General features: G+C 38.3%; 1 protein-coding gene across 2 annotated transcripts; it reads left to right on the top strand.

Annotated features, from left to right (window-relative positions):
• On the top strand, window positions 1-23691 carry akap1b (A kinase (PRKA) anchor protein 1b). Of its 2 annotated transcripts, none has more exons than XM_028465293.1 (11): window positions 1-206; window positions 7136-8703; window positions 13996-14117; window positions 15280-15406; window positions 15484-15611; window positions 16267-16444; window positions 16678-16828; window positions 17570-17637; window positions 17766-17839; window positions 20806-20871; window positions 21636-23691. In XM_028465293.1, exons 2-11 carry the CDS (start codon window positions 7161-7163, stop codon window positions 21696-21698), a joined length of 2520 nt encoding a protein of 839 aa, XP_028321094.1. In that variant the 5' UTR covers window positions 1-206; window positions 7136-7160; the 3' UTR covers window positions 21699-23691. The 2 variants fall into 2 exon arrangements, with proteins under 2 accessions (XP_028321094.1, XP_028321095.1); XM_028465294.1 differs by lacking the exon at window positions 1-206 and adding an exon at window positions 520-662.
• Window positions 23692-23841: the final 150 nt, after the last annotated feature.

Raw genomic sequence — 23841 nt, 5'->3', positions numbered from 1 at the left:
TCACCGCCTATTTGACGCGAGAGCACAGGAATCTCTGGGCCTGCGAGTATCGCGAGAGTTGTCCAGCTGTTAAGTCTGTATTTTTTTTTTTTAAGACAGGATCTTGGACGATCTACACGTGGGGAGAACCTGACTTTCCTCAGGAGCCATTTAGAAACACTCTGGAACTGCAATCATCGTGGCGGCACATACGACTCTAAAATACTGTAAGTAAACAGTGAGTTCACAGGCACAGGAGCGGTTAGCGGCTCAGGAAGCATGTTAGCCTTTAGCCTCCTTGTCCTGCACATACACAAGCGTGTTTCTTGTGAACCATGTCCACATGCTGCAGCACTGACACTGGGGGTTCGGACTGGTTTACACACGGTGTGTGACGCTGCGTGTAGTTCTCTGTCCCCGCTTTCCACGGCTCTGATCTCGTGTCATTGACCGATTAGCCTACACTTCATCCTCTAACTCCACAATTTCCGTTGTGTAACTTCATGACCCCCCACTCACTCACACTCACTCACACACACACACACACACTCACTGACTGTGGTAACGGGATAGTGGTTCCGTACTGACGGTTGTTTATGGCGTCAGGCCGGTTAGCTTGCTAGCTTTAGGTCTGAGGCCCTTTCTGGACTGAGGCGATCCGTGGCTTCAAATGTCCTTTCACGGTGCGTCAATCTCTCACACATTAGCCGGATACACACACTACCGGCATGGTGTGTGTGTCCGGCTCTGACGCACTGAACACTTTTTGTCAGTCAGTGGATAAAAACGAAACTATTGCCGTGGGTGAACGCTTCCTACTCCAATAATGTAACCTTTCACGGTTTGTAAAGTACAAGTGTGCGGTAATCCACCTTTTACATCCCGGTAACAACGCTCAAATCACGGGACCCACACTGCGGCCTCCGGTCTCCTCACCAGCCACACTTCACCTCCTGTCGTGTTAGGTCACTTTAACCTCTGCTACCGGATCGTGTCCATTTGCACTTCTTTGGTTTTAACTTTCCTGTCAGTCTTACTGATGTGTATGTGCTGTCACTACACACGCACACACATTCTTCAGTTTATATATAATCAGTGTTTCCTCTAATTCGGCTTCAAAAACATGGTGCTCTTTCCTACGTTTAGCTTTAGTTTCTGTTCATCATGCTCATTGCTCAATACATGTCGGTGAGTTAAACTGATAATTTCCCCCTAAAGCGTGTGTCTGATTGTAATAAGTATTCAATCATTTAACTGTTAAACTTAAGTTTTTTTTTCTTTCTGAATGGCGCTGTCCTCAGGATCGACACGGCACGAGACATTAGAAGCGCGATTACCGGACATTTTGAACCACAGGGTCGCTTTAAATGATCCACCGGCACTTGTCACCCGGACCCGGTGAGTCGAACGCATTCCCGGTGTGTTGAACACTGTCGGTGAACTACCGACGGTCACAGGCAGCGTGACAATAACCCCACCACTGCTACCAAGCGGCTCGTAGAAATGATTGAAACAGGTTTAATGCTGAGCAGGTCCCCACCAGCCATCTCTAAACATGTGTATAAATCAGATGGTCTAAGGTTCGAGCCCCACATGCACTATGTTCTACACTGTTCAAGGTGTCCTTGGCGAAAACACTGAACCCCAAGTTGCAATGCTTTATAATAACGGCCGTTTGTCAATATAAATATAAAGTGTGATTCTAATAGTGTTAGTATTGTATGCTATTGACATTATTTTTCTCAAACATTAGTTTTATTGTAGACAGATATATTGTTTTAGTGATGGTCATTTTGTGTTTAGCTGGTGTTACAAATGATGTAGTGACCGTGTTATTAACTAAGACTCTGTCATTGTGCACAGGACGCTGTAAGCTTAGACAGTTGGAAATAGAGCCTGGCCACGCCCCTTTGTGAAGGTCACAGCCATAAACTGATTCAAGGGTCAAGGAAAGCACTGAAGTTTTGCCTTCTGACTAGGCTCTAGCAGTCTGAAAACCCCTAAATTATTCTGGAACCTTAATTAATCTAAAGTAGGCCAGAGTTGTGCCATATTTTTGTATTATTTTTTTTTTCTAAATGTAAATAGCGACTACTTCAGCTAGTGGAATTCCTAAATTTGTAGATGGGGTGCAACATGTGAAATCTCTATTTTAAGTATTCCAAAATATTTCTCAAATTTCGCCTTGATTGGATTACTGTTCTTTTACTCATTATGTCTCTGCTCTGGGTGACAGCTGTGGTTTCATGTATTTAGTTGATAATGCAACACTAATAAACATGATATCTTACAAATTTCATATGGTTTTTCTGTCAAAAGAGGAATCTTTACATTGGTAATTATGTTGATGTTTTTAATTTATTTTAGAATTCTTGACCTTTGTAATATTTCATTTTTATTCTTGCACAATTTATCTGTTAGTAGCAATGCGCTGAAATGAAAATTCTTGGCCGAAACCAAAAAGGAGAAAATTAAGACCGAAACACCGTAAGAAATTATCATTAGTATCATTCTATATATGGTTATGAATGTGTACTAACCTAACAAAAAATAAAAACATTGCAATTTCATGAATTAATATCAATATTTAAATGATAAATCAATTAAGAACATAACTTGACCCAAATTATGTTTGTTGGCTAAATTGAGGGCCAAATGGCCTCGTTTCTATCGTGGGATGACATATTCTTACCAGTGGGAATGTTTTTGACAATATAGCCCCTGCTAACCTTGTCTGTAATGTGCATACAGCTCTGAGCAAAGATACAGTAGAGGTGCTTATCATAAAATTAGAATATCATGAAAAAGTTGATTTATTTCAGTAATTCCATTCAAAAAGTAAAACTTGTATATTTTTATTCATTGCACACAGACTGATATATTTTAAATGTTTATTTCTTTTAATTTTGATGATTATAACTGACAATTAATGAAAATCCCAAAATCAGTGTCTCATAAAATTAGAATATTACTTAAGACCGATACAAAAAAGATATCTAGAAATCTTGACCAATTGAAAAGTATGAGCATGTACAGCACTCAATACTTAGTCGGCGCTCATTTTGCCTGAATTACTGCAGCTCTGTGGCATGGATTGGATCAGTCTGTGGGAGTGCTCAGGTGTTATGAGAGCCCAGGTTGCTCTGATAGTGGCCTTCAGCTCTTCCGCATTGTTGGGTCTGGCGTCTCGCATTTTCCTCTTCACAATACCCCATAGATTTTCTATGAAGTTAAGGTCAGGTGAGTTTGTTGGCCAATCAAGAACAGCGATACCGTGGTCCTTAAACCAGGTACTGGTAGCTTTGGCATTGTGTGCAGGTGCCAAGTCCTACTGGAAAATGAAATCTGCATCTTCATAAAGTTAGTCAGCAGCAGGAAGCATGAATTACTCTAAAACTTCCCGGTAGATGGCTGCGTTGACCTTGGACCTAAGGGAACACAGTGCACCAACACCAGCAGATGACATGGCACCCCAAACCATCACTGACTGTGGAAACTTTACACTTGACCTCAAGCAATGTGGATTCTGTGCCTCTTCTCTCTTCCTCCAGTCTCTGGGACCTTGATTTCCAAAGGACATGCTAAATGTACTTTCATCACAGGGCTCTACACTTTCCAGTGGTGGCACTGGTGCGACTAACTTTCTCAGTTGGTCTCACCAGCACAGAAATTGGCTGCACCTTTTTTTCCCTTGTTTTGGAGTGGGAGTGGGGTGGAGGTGGACGTAGTACAGCATAGCCATGCATGCTAATGAATAGTTGACCTAACTGGCGTACCGTAGTTTTGTATGAAGTAAAGATTGACAATGACTCGAGATACATTTGTTAAATGTTTTAGCGTCAATATTAAGTTTTTCTGCAACAAGCAGTGGCTGAAATAAAAGGTCATTTCTTTTATATAATTTTAAAAGAAGACGTAACATTAGCATAACAAGAGGTTCCATGTATTCTGTTTCTTTATTTTTCTGAGACGCTATACTTGAATTAACTTAACAGTAGCATAACCAACTTAGCATCTGCATTGCTTCACCCCATGGAATTAAATTCAGAGGGTCCAGCTCTGATAGCGGGGTCTCCTAACCTTCTTCCCCTGGTCAGGGGTCTGTAACCTTTACTCTAAAAGGAACCATTTGCCTCATCTCACCTGGATTAAAGTTGTCATGGAGCCGAAAAAATACCTTCTCATTGAAGACAATACAGTGAATTGAATTCTATACAGTTAATTACAGATTCATACTGATCATATAAATGGCAACTTAAAAACAGAGATTTTAATTGTGTGGGAACAGATTCATTTAACCACCAATGTGCCGGTTAAATATGCATGTTTTAGTGTGGCAAGAAATGAGCAATCGGCATGTGTTGATCACATGATAGTGTGTTATCAAATTCAAGTTACTTTTCGTAGCCTTTCAAATACATTAACTAAAAAACATCTCATATATATAACATTGTGTTCATGTAAACTTAGATGTGTAAGAATTTGAAAATGCAATATACTGTTTTATTTCTTGATGTCAATTTATTTTATTTTAAACTGTTTTTAAGTTTCCATTTACATGAGGTTTAATGGTTCCTTTTAGAGTACAGGTTGCAGACCCCTGACCAGGGGTAGAGGGTTAGGAGACCCCAATATAAGAGCTGGACCCTCTGAATTTAATTCCATTGGGTGAAGCAATGCAGATGCTGTTATGCTACAGGTTAATTCAAGTACAGCATTTCTGCAAAATAAAAAAAAAAATAGAATACATGTAACCTAAAGTTATGCTTTTCTGTTATTTCTTTCCCTCTGCCACCATCCACATGAACACACCCCAAGTCACCCACTGAACCCCCCCCCCCCCCCCCCCACCCGATCACCACCTCCACCAGCTTGATACCTGCTGCACTGTATATATATATTTATATTTATCCTATTTATCCTTTATTCTCTATCTATCCTTTATTTATCTCTCATCCTTTATATTTATCATTATTGTTAGTATTATTGTTGCTGGGTTGTTCTTTGTTGTGTTGTTTTTATTTCTTTTATTTCTTTTTGTTGCTTGTTTTGTGCACCAACCACCAAGTCAAATTCCTTGTACTGTCCTCAAAACTGTACATGGCAAATAAAACATTTCTGATTCTGAATTTTTTTTGTTATGTCTTAAAATTATATAAAATAAATTACCTGTTATTTCAGCCATTGCTTGTTGCAGAAAAACTAATATTGACACAAAAATCTGAAAACATTTTGCAAATATCTCAAGTCATTGTCAATCTTTACTTCATACAAAACTACGATACGCCAGTTAAGGTCAACTATTCATCAGCATGCCTGGCTATGCTGTACACACCCCCACCCCTTTAAAAAAAAAAAGGGTGCGACCAAATTCAGTGCCACCACTGGAAAAGTTAGTGTAGAGCCCTGAAAACAGTGTTTAGCTTCGTCCACAGCTTGAGAAAGACAAAAAGACTGTGATGACGTAACCGATGATGATTGACAAATACATTAATTCTGTTATCGATTTTTTCCGACATCGACTTATCGTTGCACCCTCAAGCCTGTTTAAGTTTATGCCCTGTGAACAACACAGTCATAATATTCTTAGTTTATATTGCACATTGTTAGCACTCAGTTATGAAAATGATAAACACAATTTTGTTTAAGTTAATTTATTGTTTCATTGATTTTGGACAATTTTCTATTAACACAAAATGGAGATATACAAAGTAACACGATAAAAAAAAAAAAAAAGCATGCGTCTCATTTGTACTGAGTATTGTCAAGGATGTTGCAATACGATACATATCACAATACTTGGGTCACGATACGATAACATCGCAATATTCTACCCAGTTAATATCAAAATTAAACGTAGAGATGAAAAATCAAGTTGCTGTATATGTTCATCAGAAGATATTGATCTTTCAGAGGAATGTCTTAAAACATGGACCCAGCGGAGCACACTTAATTTGGAACATGTGACCACTAGGGTTGGGTAGGCACGTTGCAAATCCAGACCACCAATGACAATTTCATATGTTTCTGCTGCCAAGTGTTAATTCAATTCAAATCAATTTTAATTGTATAAAGCAATTTCCAACGAAGTCATCTCAATGCGCTAATCACAATATAAAATTCATAATGAGAAAGAAAAAACCCAACAAGATCCACATGAACAAGCATTTAGCCATCTAACAAAATCAACATCATGAACACCATTAAAGAAACATAAACAATTATTTAATATAGCCTCCATACTCTCCCAACAAGATATATCTTATGACACAGCAGAACATCCGTTGTTTGTGTTGGAAACAGAGAAAATGACGACAACTCAGAACAGCCTCAGTGAGGAGCATCCACAAAGCCAATCCTACCTTGCACTGTAGAAAGTACCAACAATGTTCTGACTTTACCTTTGGTGAAGCTCTGGTAACTCAGGTGTTGGTCTCCCATCTTTTAAAAGCTGTCCTTTTTCCTCAAAAAAAAAAGTTTCTTTATCATCTCTGGCGCTGTCATCCTGTCTGTAGTATTATCCCGCCCACTAGCTAGAGAACGTAGCAGCAGCGGTCACGTGGCATCTATTCACTAATGTACTATGAACTTAGGTATAGCATTTAGTATCGCGCGGTTACATGCAAAGGCAGCTCTCTTCACTGCCTTTGGACGTAAATGATTGTCATCTTGGGGACCTGACTGCTCATCCGCAAACACGTAAAAACACGCAATGAGAACTGAAGCAGAGGAGCAACGTGCCTTTGGGAGGGGGCGTGGCCTCCCTCTGCCTTACAGCGTAGTGAAAAAAAATAAGACTGTGCAGCTGTTCCAGGAAATAGCGCTGTTTAGTAATTTGGACTATGAAACGTGCAAAATGCGGACACTTTCAAACTTATAGGTACTGTAGGCTATTGGAAATGGAAAAATAAATAATTTATAATTATATTATAATTAAAACTAATAATAAAAATATCAATTCACCCTTGGGTAGGCACTGCCTACCTTGCCTACCCTGACGGCACGTCACTGAATCTAGCCAACTATTCAAATCATTGCATAAAAATATTTTAATTTTTTTTTTTTTAAAGATTGCAAATATATAATTTTTTTTATTCAAGCTCACATTTCATTGCAAGTTTTTTTTTTTTTTGTGTGTGTGTTTTGTGACTTTCAGGTGTAGCTGTTAGTGTCCAGAGGAAATGCCGCTGAGGTTTCGTTCCATCATACCATACACGCTTCCTGGAGTCCTCGCGTTGATTGGCTGGTGGTGGTACATCTCAAGGAAGAAAGACCGTCTTGTGAGCAATGATGCCCCTGAGAGAACTTCGCCTGCAGTCGGCATTAAAACGTCTTCAGCGGAGGGAAGCAATGGATTAGTGGAAAAAGCCACAGTATCCCAATCAAACGAGACTGAAAGCCCTGCCCACAGACCTGCAAAGGTCATCAACCAGAGTACGCAACATGAAAATGTTTCCCATATCCCTGTCCAGGACACTGAGGCAGCACTTTCACTGGAATTCAATTTGGAAGAAGCTGTTCCTAACTTTACCAGAGTGGGACAAAAGGAACTCTTCACAGTCTCAGATGTGACAGTCCCAACATTTGGTAAGGAAGAAAAGCTTCAGATATTCATAGAATGTCATGTAGAACCAGAGAGAACATCATTACTTGCTTCGGAAACTGAGGTGGGCCAGTTGGTTCCAGGGTTAGTTTATGAGGCCACAGTTGAAGAACCAATCTGCTCACAGTCTACCAAATTCACCAGCTCATACCCTATGACTCCACTCCTTTCTGAGGTGCAGAGGCCGGACCCTGAGGGGGAGGTGGCAACACACCACAACACTATCTGTACACAGGAGGAGACCAGCTGCTGCGTCCTCACACCACTGGAGACCCCACCAGAAAGCAAGTCGTTAGAGATTTCCCCATCTGTGCCGGATTTCACTGCAACCAGCACACCAAATGCCCATGTCCTAACATCTGCACCGCAGGGTTTCACTACATTTGCCAACCCTGTCAAATCTCTCCTACATCTGAGCACCAAAGAACAGGGTGTGCAAGACCTGGAGCTTTTGGCTGCTGAACTCATAACTGAGGTCATCTCAGCAGCCACCCAAGAAGTCCTTGCTGTCACCAGCTGCAAGACCTTAGACATCAGCCGGTCTTGTGGTGGTGAAAACATTTCACTTGTCAGCAATAGCAGTAGGCTTCAGTCACTACAGGAATCAAATGCTACTATGCAGGAGCATCATCTGGCCGTCTCTGTGACAGTAGACCACGATTGCAGTGATGTGCTGAAAAAAGAAAATCAAGGCGTGTCAAATGGATGCGCTACAGCTTCAGTATGGGAACCCCTCAACGTCAATAATAGGCTTCACCAGACTGATGATACGCAAATGGGACCTTGGCCCATGATGTTACGCCAAGCATTACAAAGCCCTTGCACTGTGCTGGCTGAGGACTCGGCATGCAGCACGTGCCACTCTGACGATGTCTTCAGCAATGAGGATCTCCAGAACAGTGTGTTGCTTAACCAAAGTGACACCATTCAGGGGACACACCTGTCGGCCAGAGATGCCATGCGGTCCGAGTGTCTAGCCGAGACTGTGGCAGAGGCGGCAATTTCAGTTATAAGTGAGGAAGACTCGATGGATGCAGAGTGTGAGATTAAAGGACTCAACAGCATGGGCCAAAGAAATGGGGCTCATAGGATGTGTGAAGCGGAAACGGACCAATCTGGAGGTGAGACAGCACTTTGTTATTGGCTAGTTACGTAATAAGGTTGTTGAGAATTTGAGAAGTCAGGGCTCTATTGTAGCAATTGCAGCAAAGTCTATTCATAATATCAAACGAGTCGGCAAATTACAAAGCCCCCGTTTTTTACTCTCTTTTTTTTGGTTAAAGCAGTCACAATGTAAACTTGTGCATTCATTTGTATCTCATTTCCTGTTACGCCCTGTAAAATGATACACAATAATACAGAATTTTGGGTGTAGATTACCATATGTGGTCTCAGGGCAGAGAGAGAGAGAGAAAAAAAGGATAATGAACTAACTACAAATAATATATGTATTATATATTTTTATACAGTACGTGGACACAGTGAATACAACAGATATTTTGTGAATAAAACATGCATCAAAATACATTAATAATCGATTTAGAATCGAATCGAAGCCCTTTGAATCGTAATCAAATCGTGAGGTGGCTAAAGATTCCCACCCCTAATATATATATATATAAACCTTAGTAGCAGTGTAGTTATTCTTATCAAAATGTATGTACATCAGGGATGTTGCTAGAAACATTTTTATTGTTGACTACACTGATCCATATAATAAAAAAATATATAAATAATTCTAAATTCCATGTTTTGCTCAATAAAAAAAAATAAATTTAGTTTTTTACAAATATTTTATCATTTTTTTCAGAAAATATTGGTTTTCCACTACTGTGGGGAAACAAAATAAGTAATAATAAAAAAGAAAACTATAATTAAGCAAAAATATGTCAAAATGTAATTTAAAACGATGTGTAAGCTACAGTGTGCGGTCCCTGGAAACATTTCCCCAGACAGACATTCTTTGCTTCAAAATTAGTGTTTTACGTCATGACACTTCCCGTGTTCAACAGTGGATTCCGTTTTATTGGTCGATTCTGTCCCCAATTCCATTAATATGGAAATGTGTGCATTTAATAACCATCTGAAACACATCCTGGGAATACCAACTTATCAGTTTAAAAAACAATTAAAAGTTGGAATCACGATTAACAGCATGATTACTTTTTTGCTATATATTGTTATGGCAATATTAATGGAACACATAAGCAGCTCTGTTCCACCTAATGTATTGGGCTAGATAACAACTAGGAATGTCACGATACAACTTTTTCACTTCCGATACAATACCGATATTGCAGCCTTGAGTAATGGCCGATATCGATTCGCTATCAGCACAAATTATACATACTTTTATTGCTTATTTTGTAGTGTGGAAGGTTAGAAAAGCTTGATCAAGTGCTGTTACTCAAACAGAGAACAATAGTCAGTAGGGATGTAACGATTAATCGTAAGGCAGTTAATCAATTCATAGGTATCACGGTTCATATCGATACTCTGAAAATTGAATCGCAGTACTTTTTTTAAAAGTCACATTATTCTATGAGCTCTATCTGTTAGCGCATAGCATTTCTTCACTGCTAGAATAACTGCATGCTAACTGACTTTTTTTAAAGTCCAATTGTTGAGGCACAAAATACATTTTCAGTTGTACTTTTAAAAAGAAAAGGAACTATTATGCAGTTTTGCATTGTTTATTAATTCAAATTCTGGTTCTATAGTAGACTTCTTTGTTTGTATTATTCCTTTATTTCATTCAGGATTTATTTTTAGTTAAATTGCATTGTTTTGATTAGTTTATCAAGGGATTATTTTGACAATGAAATATTAAAGGAAAATAGAACAATATTTTCTTCCCAAAAAAAATTAATGAATATTTTCAGTCATCATTTGTCTACAGTCCCGTTTTGTAAACTAAATCGTGAGAGAATCGTATCGTGAATCGAATTGTATCGGGAGTTGAGTGAATCGTTACATTCCTAGTCAGTAAAAAATAACTGAAGTGAACTTAAATTGCTGTCAGTATATGGTGGGAACAATTGAGGGCGGGGACAAAAACTTATCGGAGTGCTTATATCGGAGATTTTAGATGCAGTTTGATAAAATTCAATATTGGTTTTCTGACTGATATTGGACCGATATCCGATATCGATATCAGCTCAGTACACCCTAATAACAACGTCTTTTAAATGAATACTTCTTTTCCAAGGAAGCAAATCTATTACTTTTTTCTCCCTGAAAATCTGAACGTGAATTAAGCTAGAGCTTAATAAGGATTATTTTTGTAGACAACAAATCTATTCATCATTTTTTTGATTAGTTTTGAAGCACATATTTTGGACTGTTATTTTAACACCTGCTTAAATCCTTCCACCTGTGAACATGTCCCTGTTGTACTGTGACAGCATGTTTTACACAGAGGAATAAAACAATGACATAAAACATGTATTTGTAGTGTAGTTTAGGCAATTTTTCTGACAGATATTGCGATTTGATTTGTGATTTTTTTTTTTTTTTTTTTAAATGGTTTACACATTTAAATGCATATGCGTTTTATTTTTTTCCAAATTCTGTTTTCTACATTCATTTTTTTAGAAATATTAATACATTTTTTGATTGAAAACAAAATAAATACTAATAAATAAAAAAACTCAAACAAAAAATGTATGTGAAAAATAAAGTAAGATACAATTTAAAGGTAGATATAAATTGTAGTGACATGGATTATTCTGACTGCTCCTTTTTAATTATTTGTCATATAAAGATATGAGAACAGCATTAATGTCACCCAATTTCCTCTCAGCGATCAATTTTTTACTGAATCTGATCAAGTTTAATGATTAGGTTTTGATCAACTTAGGATCATTTAAATTAGGGTAATTTATACTATCTTCTGTAGCTCTGATGAGATGTTGTTCGAATGTAACATTCTAATAACGTTGCTCCAACGGACTTTTATTTTGTAAACCGGAAGTTCCCACTGTAACGTTTATACTTGAGGTAGCTTGCTGACTGTGAATGTCTACCTATGAAGTTTTGATCAACTTAATTTAAATTAACCTAATTTAAATTATACTGATGACATCATTCCAGACCGTAATATGAAACTAAAATAAATGGACAAAGTTATCATTAACCTACGATGTCTCAGACTCTACAATCCCAGCATCAATGGTCCACAACTACAGAACAACTTTATCCACAGGTCTTCTGTATCTCTGATGAGATTAAATTTAAGCTGGTACTGGTCGGGTCTGATTTAGGAGTCAGTGATGATTTGCGTAGTTTTTTGACAGTTTAGATGGTGTTTAGTGCGGTTCAGACTGTGTTTGAAGTGGCCAGGACGTGAGGGGGGCTGGCAGTGCACCATAACAAGCCGTCCCCAAAGCATTTCCCCATTAAAAAAAAAAAAAAACAAAACGTCCTTTTCCTCACGGTGACGGCGTTTCAACCCAGTTCTATCAATTTCCGTGTTCAACAGTGAATTACATTTTCATTGTTAGATTCAGTTAACGTGGATTTTATAGGGCTCTAGTGTAGTTGTTAAATTTAACACACAAATCATCATTGAAATCACAATAAAATCATGAATGAATTAAATATCACAAACAAAATGTAAGTTGTCTTGAACAAAGTAGTAAACAAAGAGTAAAAAAGCTTCAGTGTTTTCCTCTCGCTGCCATTCTTCTTCGTTGTGTATTTGCACAAAGTTGGTGGTGCAACACTGCCCCTAGCAGTCAATGTAAGGTATTGCAGCAGACAGAAAGCAGTAAGTGGCTGCAGGCTAGATTTGATCATTAATTTACAAGATTAAACAATGCATTGATGATACAAAATTTGCGTCGACAAATTTTTGCAGTCAACATTATCGATTATGTTGACTAATTATTGCAGCCTTAAATCAAACCAAGTCATTTGTAGTCACGGCTAGGTCAGTGCAATACCAGATATCTTGGGGTGGGCGATATGGGAAAATGTCATATCACGATTTTTTATTTGTGAAATCACGATCATGATTTTCTCATGATTTTTTTCATTCAAATCATTTGGACTATTTTAAAGTTATGACCAATAAAACAAACCAAATCACCTACTTAAAATCATCACCCTAAACGGGGAAAAAAATAAATAAAAGATCATTTAGGACAAGGTAATTATCATTTTTAAAAAAATTTTGTAAGCAATTTATCAAACTGGTTCCTAGTATAATTAACATCAAACAAAAATGCTGACAAGTTATTTTAGTCAGACAGTCTTTTTACTTTGTTTAACTAAAGTGGTGTAGCATTAACATTAGCAACACTTGCTACATAACAAGGCAGCATATCAGTCTAGTGCAGGGGTGGCCAATCCTGGTCCTCAAGAACCACTATCCAGCATCTTTTAGATGTTTCCCTCTTCCAACACACCTGATTCAAATGATGAACTCATCATCAAGCTCTGCAGAAGTCTGATAACTATCCTGGTCATTTAAATCAGGTCAGAGGTTTTTAAAATAGGTAAGGTTACTCATAACTTAAAAAATTGACTTATCACAGTTTCATATAAAGGTCTTTTTCAGGGAACAAGAAATGGTAACAACTACCTTGGATAGTTTTTCAAGCTTTGGTGCTACAAATTCCTACAGGTCTTCCAAATTTTATGGATTAATTCCAAACCCCCTCTGTTAGCATAAAAACAGCATTGGAACATACTAAACCCTTGTGGGCATCAGTTGAACACCATTGTACTACAGAAAGTAGTGTTGCTAAAAAAAACAGTGAAAATTCCATACTACATTTGGTGGTGGTGGCGTCACCGTTAAGGAAGCTAGCTTGTAATTGGAGAATCACCGGTTTGAAACTAACCTGGACCATCAATATGGTATTTTGAGAATTTCCCTTAACCCTAACTGCTCCTGTTGTACGTCACTTTGGATATAGGCATCTGCTAAATGAAATTGTAATCTTGTAATTAGTAAAAAAAAAAAAACATGATGGTAAGCTACTAAGCTGTGGATAGCATATCTCCTGACATAAAACACACAGATCTCCTTTGGTATGAACAGTAAAGAGAGTGTACATCTAAAGCACCATGTGTTTAAGTGTTGGAGAAAATCTGATACACCGAATTACCTCTCTTAAGCAGGAGGCGATAATACATGATGCATACATATTACGTAATGATATTTGTGCCTGCAAGAAGTGCACAAATATACAGTGCTTTTAATTCTAAAGTGCACTATTTTCATCTTGTTCTATACCAAAGTAGAACTGCATTTAAGCTACATTCTGTTGTTAAAGCCATGTACCTATAGTTGCTAAAGTGAGGACCTCTCATGGCTGCAAACAATGGGGAAACCCAGGCTTGTCTTTGGATTGAGACTGTGGTATCTAGGTGGCTAAAGGGTTATATCATTATTTTTTCGTCATCAGGTTCTGACGTGAACAGCATGGACTCTGTTGACAGTGGTTGCACAATGGGTGCTGGAGAAAGCCAGAGTAACCATGCGTCTTCCACCTCTGAGCTTATTGTCTGGGAGATTGAGGTGCCAAAGGTGAGTTGTGACACCTAATTTTAACAAGACTAAGTTCAACTACCAAAAGTAAGCAAAACAATTTTGAATTAGTAATTATTTTGGTGTTTTCAAGCTAAAAAAAAAAAACAAGTCTAATAGCATATCTGCACGTTTGCAATTTTCACTGAGAACCTGACAAAGCGTCTTTTTGGCTCTTTAGAGCGAATTAGAACCGGTCTAGGATTTATTTCCCCCAAAAGTCAGCTTCGTCTGGCTTTATCTGAACAGATTAAAGTGTGTCCGAGAAGCAAATTCTACTTCGATGGAGCTTTTTGCATGGGCTTGTGACATAAAGCTATGTCTGATGAAGGGCGGTCAGCCCGAAACATCACTTCTTTTGGTGTTTTATTAAAAACTGAATTTGGGAGCAAACTATGCAGCGGACCTTCGTTTCTTCATAGCTACTTTGGACCTTTTTTGATCCAGCACACTGCTTCAAGTAAAGGGAAGTGCGTGTTTTTTTGATTGTGCTTGTGACATAAAGGGTCATGGGGTCATTTTGATAAACATGAGCTTGGCATTGGAGGGCTTCTCGAAACTTATATATATCAATGTTTTACCTAAAAATGTATTATTTGTATTAATTATTTTCTAGGGTAAAATCCTAAAATTACTGAAGCTTTGGTGAAAATATTATTTATTAAAAGGGAGAAGGCTGATTAGAGACTTTCAAAACTTTGATCCATGTGTATCACACAGCTGTTTGAGCACTTCTCCAACTAGGAGGTACTGCTACAGCATTCTGCTTCAGTTGATTGATGAGGTCTAAAAGTGCAAATAAAGGCACATATTTAATTACACCTAAACATTTGTAAAGTAACATTTTGTCTGAAGTGCAAAGGCAGGTTGCATGATTGTATATAGTTTCCAGGATTTTACTGAACAAAGCTGACTGAATATATTTTGTTTACAGTTAAAAAGCAAAGTAACACACTGGGTTTGAAAAAAAAATATTAAAGGTTGTAGGTTAGCTATATTTTTTGTTGAATCGAGTACAGAAATTGTGTTTTAAACTTAAGAAGCAAATATGGTGGTATTTTTCAGTTTTACCAAAGACCCCAGTGTTCTGTGTGGTTTTTGGGGTTTTATTTGGCAAAAGTAGAAACAACCGTTTTATATGTCACTGTCTTCTCTGTATCAGCATCTTGTAGGGCGCCTTATTGGGAAGCAGGGGAGGTACGTCAGTTTACTGAAGCAGAATTCGGGGGCAAAGATCTACATCTTCACTCTGCCTTACACACAGGAGTTCCAAATCTGTCACATAGAGGGTGAGTAAGACACGAGATGAGCCTCTCACTGAGAATCGTGTGCATTTAATGTTACTCTTGTTTTGGTCTATGTGCAGGTACACAGCAGCAGGTGGACAAGGCCCTCTTACTGATTGGAAAAAAATTCAAAGACCTGGACTTGACAAATCTATATGCACCTCCACCGCCGCCGCTTACACTGCCATCACTTCCCATAACGTCCTGGGTAAGGATGCACTGTTGTGAAAATATCAATACAAATGTTATGGCTGCAGTCATTGTTAGTATTAGTAATTAGGTATTTAATAGATTACTGTTCTCTTCCACTCAACTTCTTGATATTACCAGTATTATAGAAGTTTTGTGGTGACAAAGATCTAATTTCTCAATCCACGATTTGTCTTTTGATGGTTTTTGAAAAGATAAGAGTACATCATTGTTCGCACAATAGGAAAATTTGGTAAAGCTTGGCTATAAAGATGTTTAAAATTCACTAACGCAAAATCTATTTTTATTTTACACAAATTTGTTCAGGTAGTTATTAGTGATTTGTTTAGCAGCTCCTTGAGTGACCCAGTTATTAGCCTTTTAAGGGATACGCACTGGTTTTAGATCAAAGCCTAAATCATCTGCATGATTTTTTCCAATAAATTAATATTAAATTATTAAATTTAATGATCACCAAAATGAATTCATTATTTGATTTGAATTGAAGATCCTGTGATTAAATTAATTCCTGAATATTGTCTTTACATGCTGGCTAACAGGTTTATCAGATCATTGTCTGTATGAGGTTTTGTGTAGAAGTCATTGTTAATCTGCAGATTTTTCCAGCTTTTGGGGTGAAGGTCTTTATTGTTGTTCTGCATTTGCCTCCTCAGCTGCTGCTGCCCAGCGGAGTAACTGTGGAGGTGATCGTGGTGAACATTGTGTCGGCTGGTCACGTCTTTGTCCAGCAGCATACCCACCCCACCTATCATGCTCTACGTAGCCTTGACCAGCAGATGTTTATGTGTTACTCTCAGCCGGGCACTCCTGCTCTGCCTTCCCCAGCTGAAGGTGACCCACTGCTGTGTCTCTGCACTTACTGACAGATCAACCCAGATGAACAACACTTTGTGCATAAACAAGCCTGACAAATATAGTCACTTATTTTAGAGGCATAAACTGATTACCTTAACTGTTTGTTTTTCGTAATCTGTAATTGCATTGCTAGAAGAGAACCATATGAGGGTATTGGTTAAGGGGGGGATTCATGAGCTCTGCTCAGACATCTCTTTTCTGCTGTGCAGTCGGAGTGATCTGTGCAGCTCCAGCGGTGGAAGGAGCCTGGTGGAGAGCTCAGGTTATCACTTTCTACAAAGACACAAATGAGGTGGAGATTAGATATGTGGATTATGGCGGCTACGACAGAGTCAAGATCGACTCACTGCGACAGATAAGGTGAGAATTAGAGAGCCTACTAAAATGGTCTAATACTGATTCTCTATTACTAATTCCCTGACGTCTGAGACAATCACTGTGAAGTTTGTACAGATATGTTCCCAAAAAAGGAGCTTTCAATTCAATGATGCCTTAATTGAGTTGACAAACTAATGAATATTCCCTTGCCATCAAGTCTCTGAATATACAATTTTCGACCACTAGATAGTTGTGAGTCACTCCAAACTATTTGAGCCAAGATATGCTGTTGTTTTTCTATGAATGCACTGAAATAAGGGTGCAACGGAATTAGTCACTGACAAATGTAATACCTTCTACATGTATATATCTTTGCTCGGAGTTGTATGCACGTTACGGTACACACACACACACACAGTTGGGCACTGCTCATGTCAGTCTACCTGAAGCTGCCTTAACCCCAATCCATCTGCTCCCCTGATCACCTGCAATGGCTGCTCACTGATACCCCTCGGGGAAAATGCAGAGAAACAATTTCACTACGGTGATGAAGAAAATATACAAAATTAAAAAAAATCTCCTACTTCATGTCCTGCTCATTAGTGCCCCCACCACACATTGTTTATAGCGACAAACTTGAATGGTTAAATCAGTAAATAACACCTCTCAGAAAGTTCCCACATTGAAAGACATTTTAAAAAGCCAGCTGGTCCTTGTTGATTTTGAAACTGAAAAGAAAACACAATTAGTTGCTGAAACAGATTACTTCCGTTTGTCTTCTAGGTCTGACTTTGTAACGCTACCGTTCCAGGGTGCTGAAGTATTGCTTGACAACATCGCACCACTCCCAGGTTACTTCTTTTATTCTTCTAGCCTTTAAGCTAAAGAAAGTCTGTTAAGCTCCTATCGTCTTTTGTAACATCTGCAGGTGCTAATTGTCTTGTTCTTACAAATGTCCATTATTTTTTTCTCTTTTCAGGGGAGGATCGTTTTTCAACAGAGGCAACATCAGCACTGGAAGAGATGACCAGAGGCGTAGCCTTGCTAGCACAGGTGATAACTCACACTGAACTTCCACGGGATACGTCTCCGCTACGTTACGTCTCCGATCAGGATTTGCGCCGCTGTCTGGCAATCCCCACCGATTGCATTTTAAGTGCACCACGGGGCAGTCCGATCGCACGACTGACGTCACAAGGCAGAGGAGTTCTCGCAATATTTACATAATCGCATGAGAATGCAGTTAAAGGCATGTGTTATAAACGCAACAACAAACAGATAAACAGGTTAAGTAACACCTCCTGTGAAGAGGTCAAGACAAAGGTACAAAATTACAAGACATTCCCCCACAGAAACCACTTTATAAAACAAACTTAAAACTTAGCAAAGCAGTTGAATTTCTGTTACTTCATTCACTTTAACTAATGTCAAGTAACATGATAAATACAGGTATGTTTAAATTACACATCATGGAACTGTATATTATCACCTAAAATACCTGCAAAATATGTATTTTTCTGTACAATTTGCATTACATCACTACTGAAGACAATTATTATTAACTCACCATCCACACCCACAGCTGCCGATATGGAATTCCATGCATTATCTTTCTTATGATTATCCTTATAAAAAGGATGCGTGAATTATTTTGTGGTTCTCCTCCTCAAGGAAGAGCTTCTCCTCGTCCGTGGTGTCGTCAATGACCTCTGAAAACCTGTTGACTCTGGGCCTGGCCCCGCCCATTATGACATTTTGGTGATGTGAATGAACACCTATCAGCTCTGCTGCCATGGCGGAGACATAACGCAGCGAACCCTTATCCAGCGGAAATTGGAGGTCAGGGGTGGGCGATATCGAATAATATTATCACAATTTTTTCTTTGTAAGATTATTTAGGTTATTTACCAATAAAACAAACCAGTTCACTTACTTATAATCATCGCCCTAAATGGAAAAAAGTGACAAAAGATAATTTAAGTCAGGGTAATTTTCAAGCATTTTTTAAAATGTATGCAAGTAATTTATCAAACTGGTTCCAAGTACAATTAGCATCAAACAAAAAGGCTGACAAGTTATTTTAGTCAGTCTTTTTACTTTGCTTAGCAAAAGTGGTGTAGCAACACTTGCTACTAGGAATATAACAATATCTAAACCTCACGGTTAGGTATTATCACGGCATTAGCCTCACGGTACGATGCACACAGTTTACAGCAATGCTAACAATAAAAAGAATAATGACCATTAAAAAATGTTAACCATTGTTCACCATTTTGACAGTATGTCATAATTTTACATTAATGACATGATTGAATACTGCTTACTAACGGATACAGATTTTTTTAAAGAGCACAAATTCAAATCGAGCCAGGAACACTCTTAAAGCCAACACAGGTATAGAAACAGCCTAGTAACAATAAATAAAAAAATTAAACAGCCAAAGAAATCAAAGTAGTGCAAACTTCCTTATTCTGTGTTTAACTTAATTTGAGGTTTTTCTAGAGAAAGATGAACATGGCAACATTTGAGGTTAGGACAAGAAGTAACCTCGCTGTCAACATTTATTTATTTATTTGACAGGGACAATACAGTTAAACATAGATACAAATTAAGTGTGCAGCTGATGTGATGCACATACTCCTGTCCCTGGTTGGGCCTTTCTATATTACGGTGGAATACAGTCAATACAATAAAACTCACCCACCCACAATACATAGATTATAAAACACTCTCTTTCTCTCTCTCTCTCACACACACAGCTAAATGAATTGAACCACCTGTAACTTATGACGGCGCCGCAATGCATTATGGTACTTGTAGTTTATTCTGAAAAGGTCCGCTATGGTCAACCAATGACTTAATTTTAAGCGCAACGGCTCATTATTTTATACCGTGACATAATCATGATGATATGGAGGCATTTTTAATACCACGGTAACGTGATATCCTCAATACCGTGACATTCTTACTTGCGACATAACAAGGCAGCATATCGATCTATTGATTTTGAGTTGTTTTTGAGGTAACACACCTATGTTAATAAAATCCTACTTAAAGTAGTCTTTTGAACCCCTCATTTCCCACAGTTAAGACAATAATATCCTTTACAAGATAAAACATTACTTCTTTGGCTACATTAGGCCTGGGTGATAGGGATCAATATTTTTCCTCAAAATGGCAATAGGCTATATAAACTGGGTCATGGGGAAAAATATGAAGAGTCCCGTGATCATTGTTGCGCTGTTTCGTCGCTCCATCAATTCATCGCTCCAGTGACAAGATGACCGGTGAAACTGTGTGTTTGCGGAGCTGGAAGCAGCGCTGGGAGGGTTGATCACACTTTCTCCAGCTGTACGTTTTCAGCACTTATCATAGATGGTGCCACTTTAAGGTTTAAATGATCAACTTACGGAGTTACTAAAGGATGAGTTCGCTCTGAATATACTTAGAATGTAGGCTTATTCAAGGAGTATGCCACTTTCATCTGCTGCTGTGGAGAGACTGAGCGTTAATTAGAGAAGAGAAATAAATGCACTGTTTGCTCAAACTTTATTTGTGCTTCCAACACTCAGAACTGATTGAGTTTAACAGAGGATAGCCGGACATCTGCACGGAGCCTCTGAGAGGCAGCAGCTAGCATAGAGGAAGCAGCACAGGTGCTTGCAGTGGGAGGGAGTATTAGCGAAGCTTACTTGCTGTGCTGATTGAGCTCTGATTAATTATTTGGTGTGCCTGTAGTACTAACATGAGCCTGACGAGTAAATGTGATTTGGGAGAGAAACCTTTGGATGTGTTGTGTATGTCACACAGACATATGGCACAGACACGCACCACAAGGATAAATTGTGCACTACGGACGGTTCTCGGATCTCCATCATTTGGCAGATCATTGTCATGTTTTAATCCTTAAGGATCTAATATCGTCAGATCGCACACCCTTATGATAACTTTTATTTCAATATCAAACACTCAATTGCTAAGCTGAAGCTTACTATATTTTTCTTTGTTTTCCCACAAAGGTTTCAAACTATGATAACCACACAGGCCTTCCTCTTGTCCACTTGTGGAATATGGCCGGAGACGAGGTGAGGTGTTTGAGGACTTTGCATGTGGAATGTTGTAAATGTCTTTTGCATATCTGTTCAGAATAATCTTGAGGGGGTGGGGGGCCCTGCCTTCTTTGCAACTTTTCTCTGAAAATCTCTGTTCATCATAGCAACACAATTTCACACCCCTATTGAGCAAAGTTATCATAGTATTTGATATTAAAACTTAATTTGATGACTGAAGTCAAACCTTCTACTTTCTTCATGAGAACAGCAAACTTTAATCTATTTTTTATCCATCTGCAAAAACAAAATGACATTTGGTTGCTTCAGCTTTAGACATCTGTTAGCCAAAAAAATTCTGTTGTGGTGTTTTTTTTTGTGTGTGAAAATGAGATGGGCAAGGACAAGGAGCTGGTAGTCTGAGTCGGAAACAAACAAGCCCCCGAGGCCTGTAGCTTCACCAGATGTGTTTGGAGTTCACTACGCATCTGCTTTAGCTTAGTCTTTTACAGATTTTACAGTCTTTTATAGATTTAGGACTGAATTCACTGATCTTGAGGAGGTGTTATCAAATGTGCTGCTGCTGCCAGACCCAGCCTGTGCATGGGACGCTCTTGCCAAACAGGTGACCAGCACTGTAAGCACAGGTCACAGTTCATACCGTAGTTCCAAATATGTAAAAAGAGGGTTCTCAAATTGTCCACATCATCAGGTAAATTCAGTTTTAATCCAGGTGTATGCGGTTTCCCTTGAAGCTCATTTAGATATTTAAATGTTCATCCTTTGTGTCCTCCTTGCAGGTGATTTCAGTCAACCGTACACTGGCAGAGCGAGGCCTGGGTGTTTGGGTGGAGGGCCTCTGAATGCAGGACGTGTCCACTCCCTGTTCCTCTAACCTGCCAGGGTCTTCGAACCTAGACCTGGTTCAACCCATGGGCACATACCCCACTGGAAGAAGATTGTTTGTTTCAGTATTTTTTTTTTCAGTTGTGCTTTTCTTAATTTTTTTGAACAAAGAAATTAAATATTGTTTGCTGGCATTATCTAGGAGAACCTCACACTGCTTCCAAATTAAGGGAACCTTCCTCTTGTTCTTGTTCATGAAAGAAACACAAAAAAAACAAGGAGGCGGTATTTGTGGTGTTTTGTTTTTTTTTTTTTTTTGTGAAAGAAAATTTATATTGTCACTAAATAAAGATTTGGCCAATGTTTTTCGCCCTTATACTATTTAATTTTTGTGCTCTGGGGTTTTGAACTCTAACTGAAAATCACCCTACTCCTGGAAAGATGGGCAACTCCTGGGATACTACGTAGACACATCAGGTTAGCCTCTCAGTGTATTAATCTGTGGGTCGTTTTATTTCAAACCTGAAGTATTGGATAAAGCAATGTTCCTTGGTGGATCGCCGGACTAATTTTCCCAGCCTCCTGGAGCCTGGGACACTTACCTCTCTAAGAATCAAACAGCAGCCTTCGTGCTCTGCTTTCATTTATTTCCCTCAACTCACTAAGGAAGAGCTGTGGTTTCACATCATAAAATGCATTTTATTTAAAAGTCTTTCTGTCATGAACTTGAAGAGATACATCATCATTCAGTTTGTAAGTGAATCTTGTACTCTGTCCCCCCTTTTTCTTTTGAAGGCGTGTACCTTTACTAATTCATTATTAGTTTCTAAAAGCTGACTATTACTTTTTGCAGGTATTGTCCTTTGCCTCAAACTAAGACACTGTAGCCCTTGGAAACTATAAATCATTTTGATTGAGTGGCTCTGAAAACTCTTTGCAGGAAATGGTTATCTAAATTTAAAGATGAATTGGATCTTATTTGGAGATTTTGACATTGACTGTCTCTGTCAAAGGATATGAGGTTTAATTTGGTATATCCCAAAACTGAGGACATTTGACAATTCTTTCAGTGACTACTGTTATTGTTGATCTGAGTCCTGTAATGGCTTTCTTAAGAGATCCTTCATGTGTTTCAGTTAATTAAATCATGTTGCACTTTCAAGGTACTGTGGGACTCGGCCTGTAAGTGGCTGAATAATCAGTGTGAGAATTTAAATGATAATTCTAAGGGACAAACTCCATGTACTTTTTATTTACTGGTACTCTGATTCAAACTAATTCACTGTGACCCTAGCAATAAGGCAGCTTTATGTTGATTAATTGAAGGACAGGGATGTTTAAAAGTCTAACGGAAAAATACATAATGGTTGTCACGTCAATAATGCTTCAATATTGTATCTCAGGAATGGTATGTTTGGACATTTATTGGTGAACTAAATTTATGGGACAGCTGGTAGTTTGAGAAGAGAGTTTGCTGTAAGATAATAAAAAACCTACATTAATCTGGAAAAATCTGTCCAAGAGTATACTACAGCCATTTAGTGTGTAGTTGGCCTGTGTGCATCTCAACTTCCACATGATCCTTCTGCTCTTGTCTGTTTCATAAGCTTTAAAAGTAATTTCTTACCCTGCCATACTAAGAAACAGCAAGCCTTCAACTCCCCTTGACAAGCATGATTGAGTTTAGTTCATATATATGTAAATAAAATATTTGAGTGTATTTTCTACAACACTGGAGAGAAAGAAATATAAAGGGAACACAACTGTATTTGCTTTTTGTTTGCTTCATTCTGCCTCATTAGTCATTCACTTGTGTTCTGCAGCCATTGGACTAAGTGATAAATGTTCTCATGGATAAAAGTCATGCCTGATTATTTAAATGGGTTTGGAGCTCCTGTGCCCATAAGCATTTAACGTGTACAGATCTGCTTTTTGCAAGGTTTGTCTTTAGTTTGATTTGTTGGATAGTACAGCTCGATTTGGAGGGTGAATAAAAGTTATTGAAAGTGGTTTCATTGGTGAAGACTTGGTTATTTTGGTAAGCAAGAATATTTTGTTTATCATCTACATTATTTCATTGTCACCTGAGGAACCATTACATTTACATTGGCCAGAGAATATTAAATACATTTCAGATGGTATATTGCATAAACCATCATA

The sequence above is a fragment of the Gouania willdenowi genome, chromosome 13, assembly GCF_900634775.1.
Source record: "Gouania willdenowi chromosome 13, fGouWil2.1, whole genome shotgun sequence".
In the NCBI taxonomy this organism is placed as follows: Eukaryota; Metazoa; Chordata; class Actinopteri; order Blenniiformes; family Gobiesocidae; genus Gouania; species Gouania willdenowi.
This window is presented reverse-complemented; position numbering and strand designations above follow the sequence as displayed.

Excerpts from the sequence above, each read along its gene's own strand:
- akap1b (XM_028465293.1), top strand. The coding sequence starts at position 7,161 with ATGCCGCTGAGGTTTCGTTCCATCATACCATACACGCTTCCTGGAGTC. Across the intron at positions 15,612-16,266 it reads CACTTCCCATAACGTCCTGG|CTGCTGCTGCCCAGCGGAGT; the intron begins GTAAGGATGCAC and ends TTGCCTCCTCAG. Across the intron at positions 20,872-21,635 it reads GGAATATGGCCGGAGACGAG|GTGATTTCAGTCAACCGTAC; the intron begins GTGAGGTGTTTG and ends TCCTCCTTGCAG.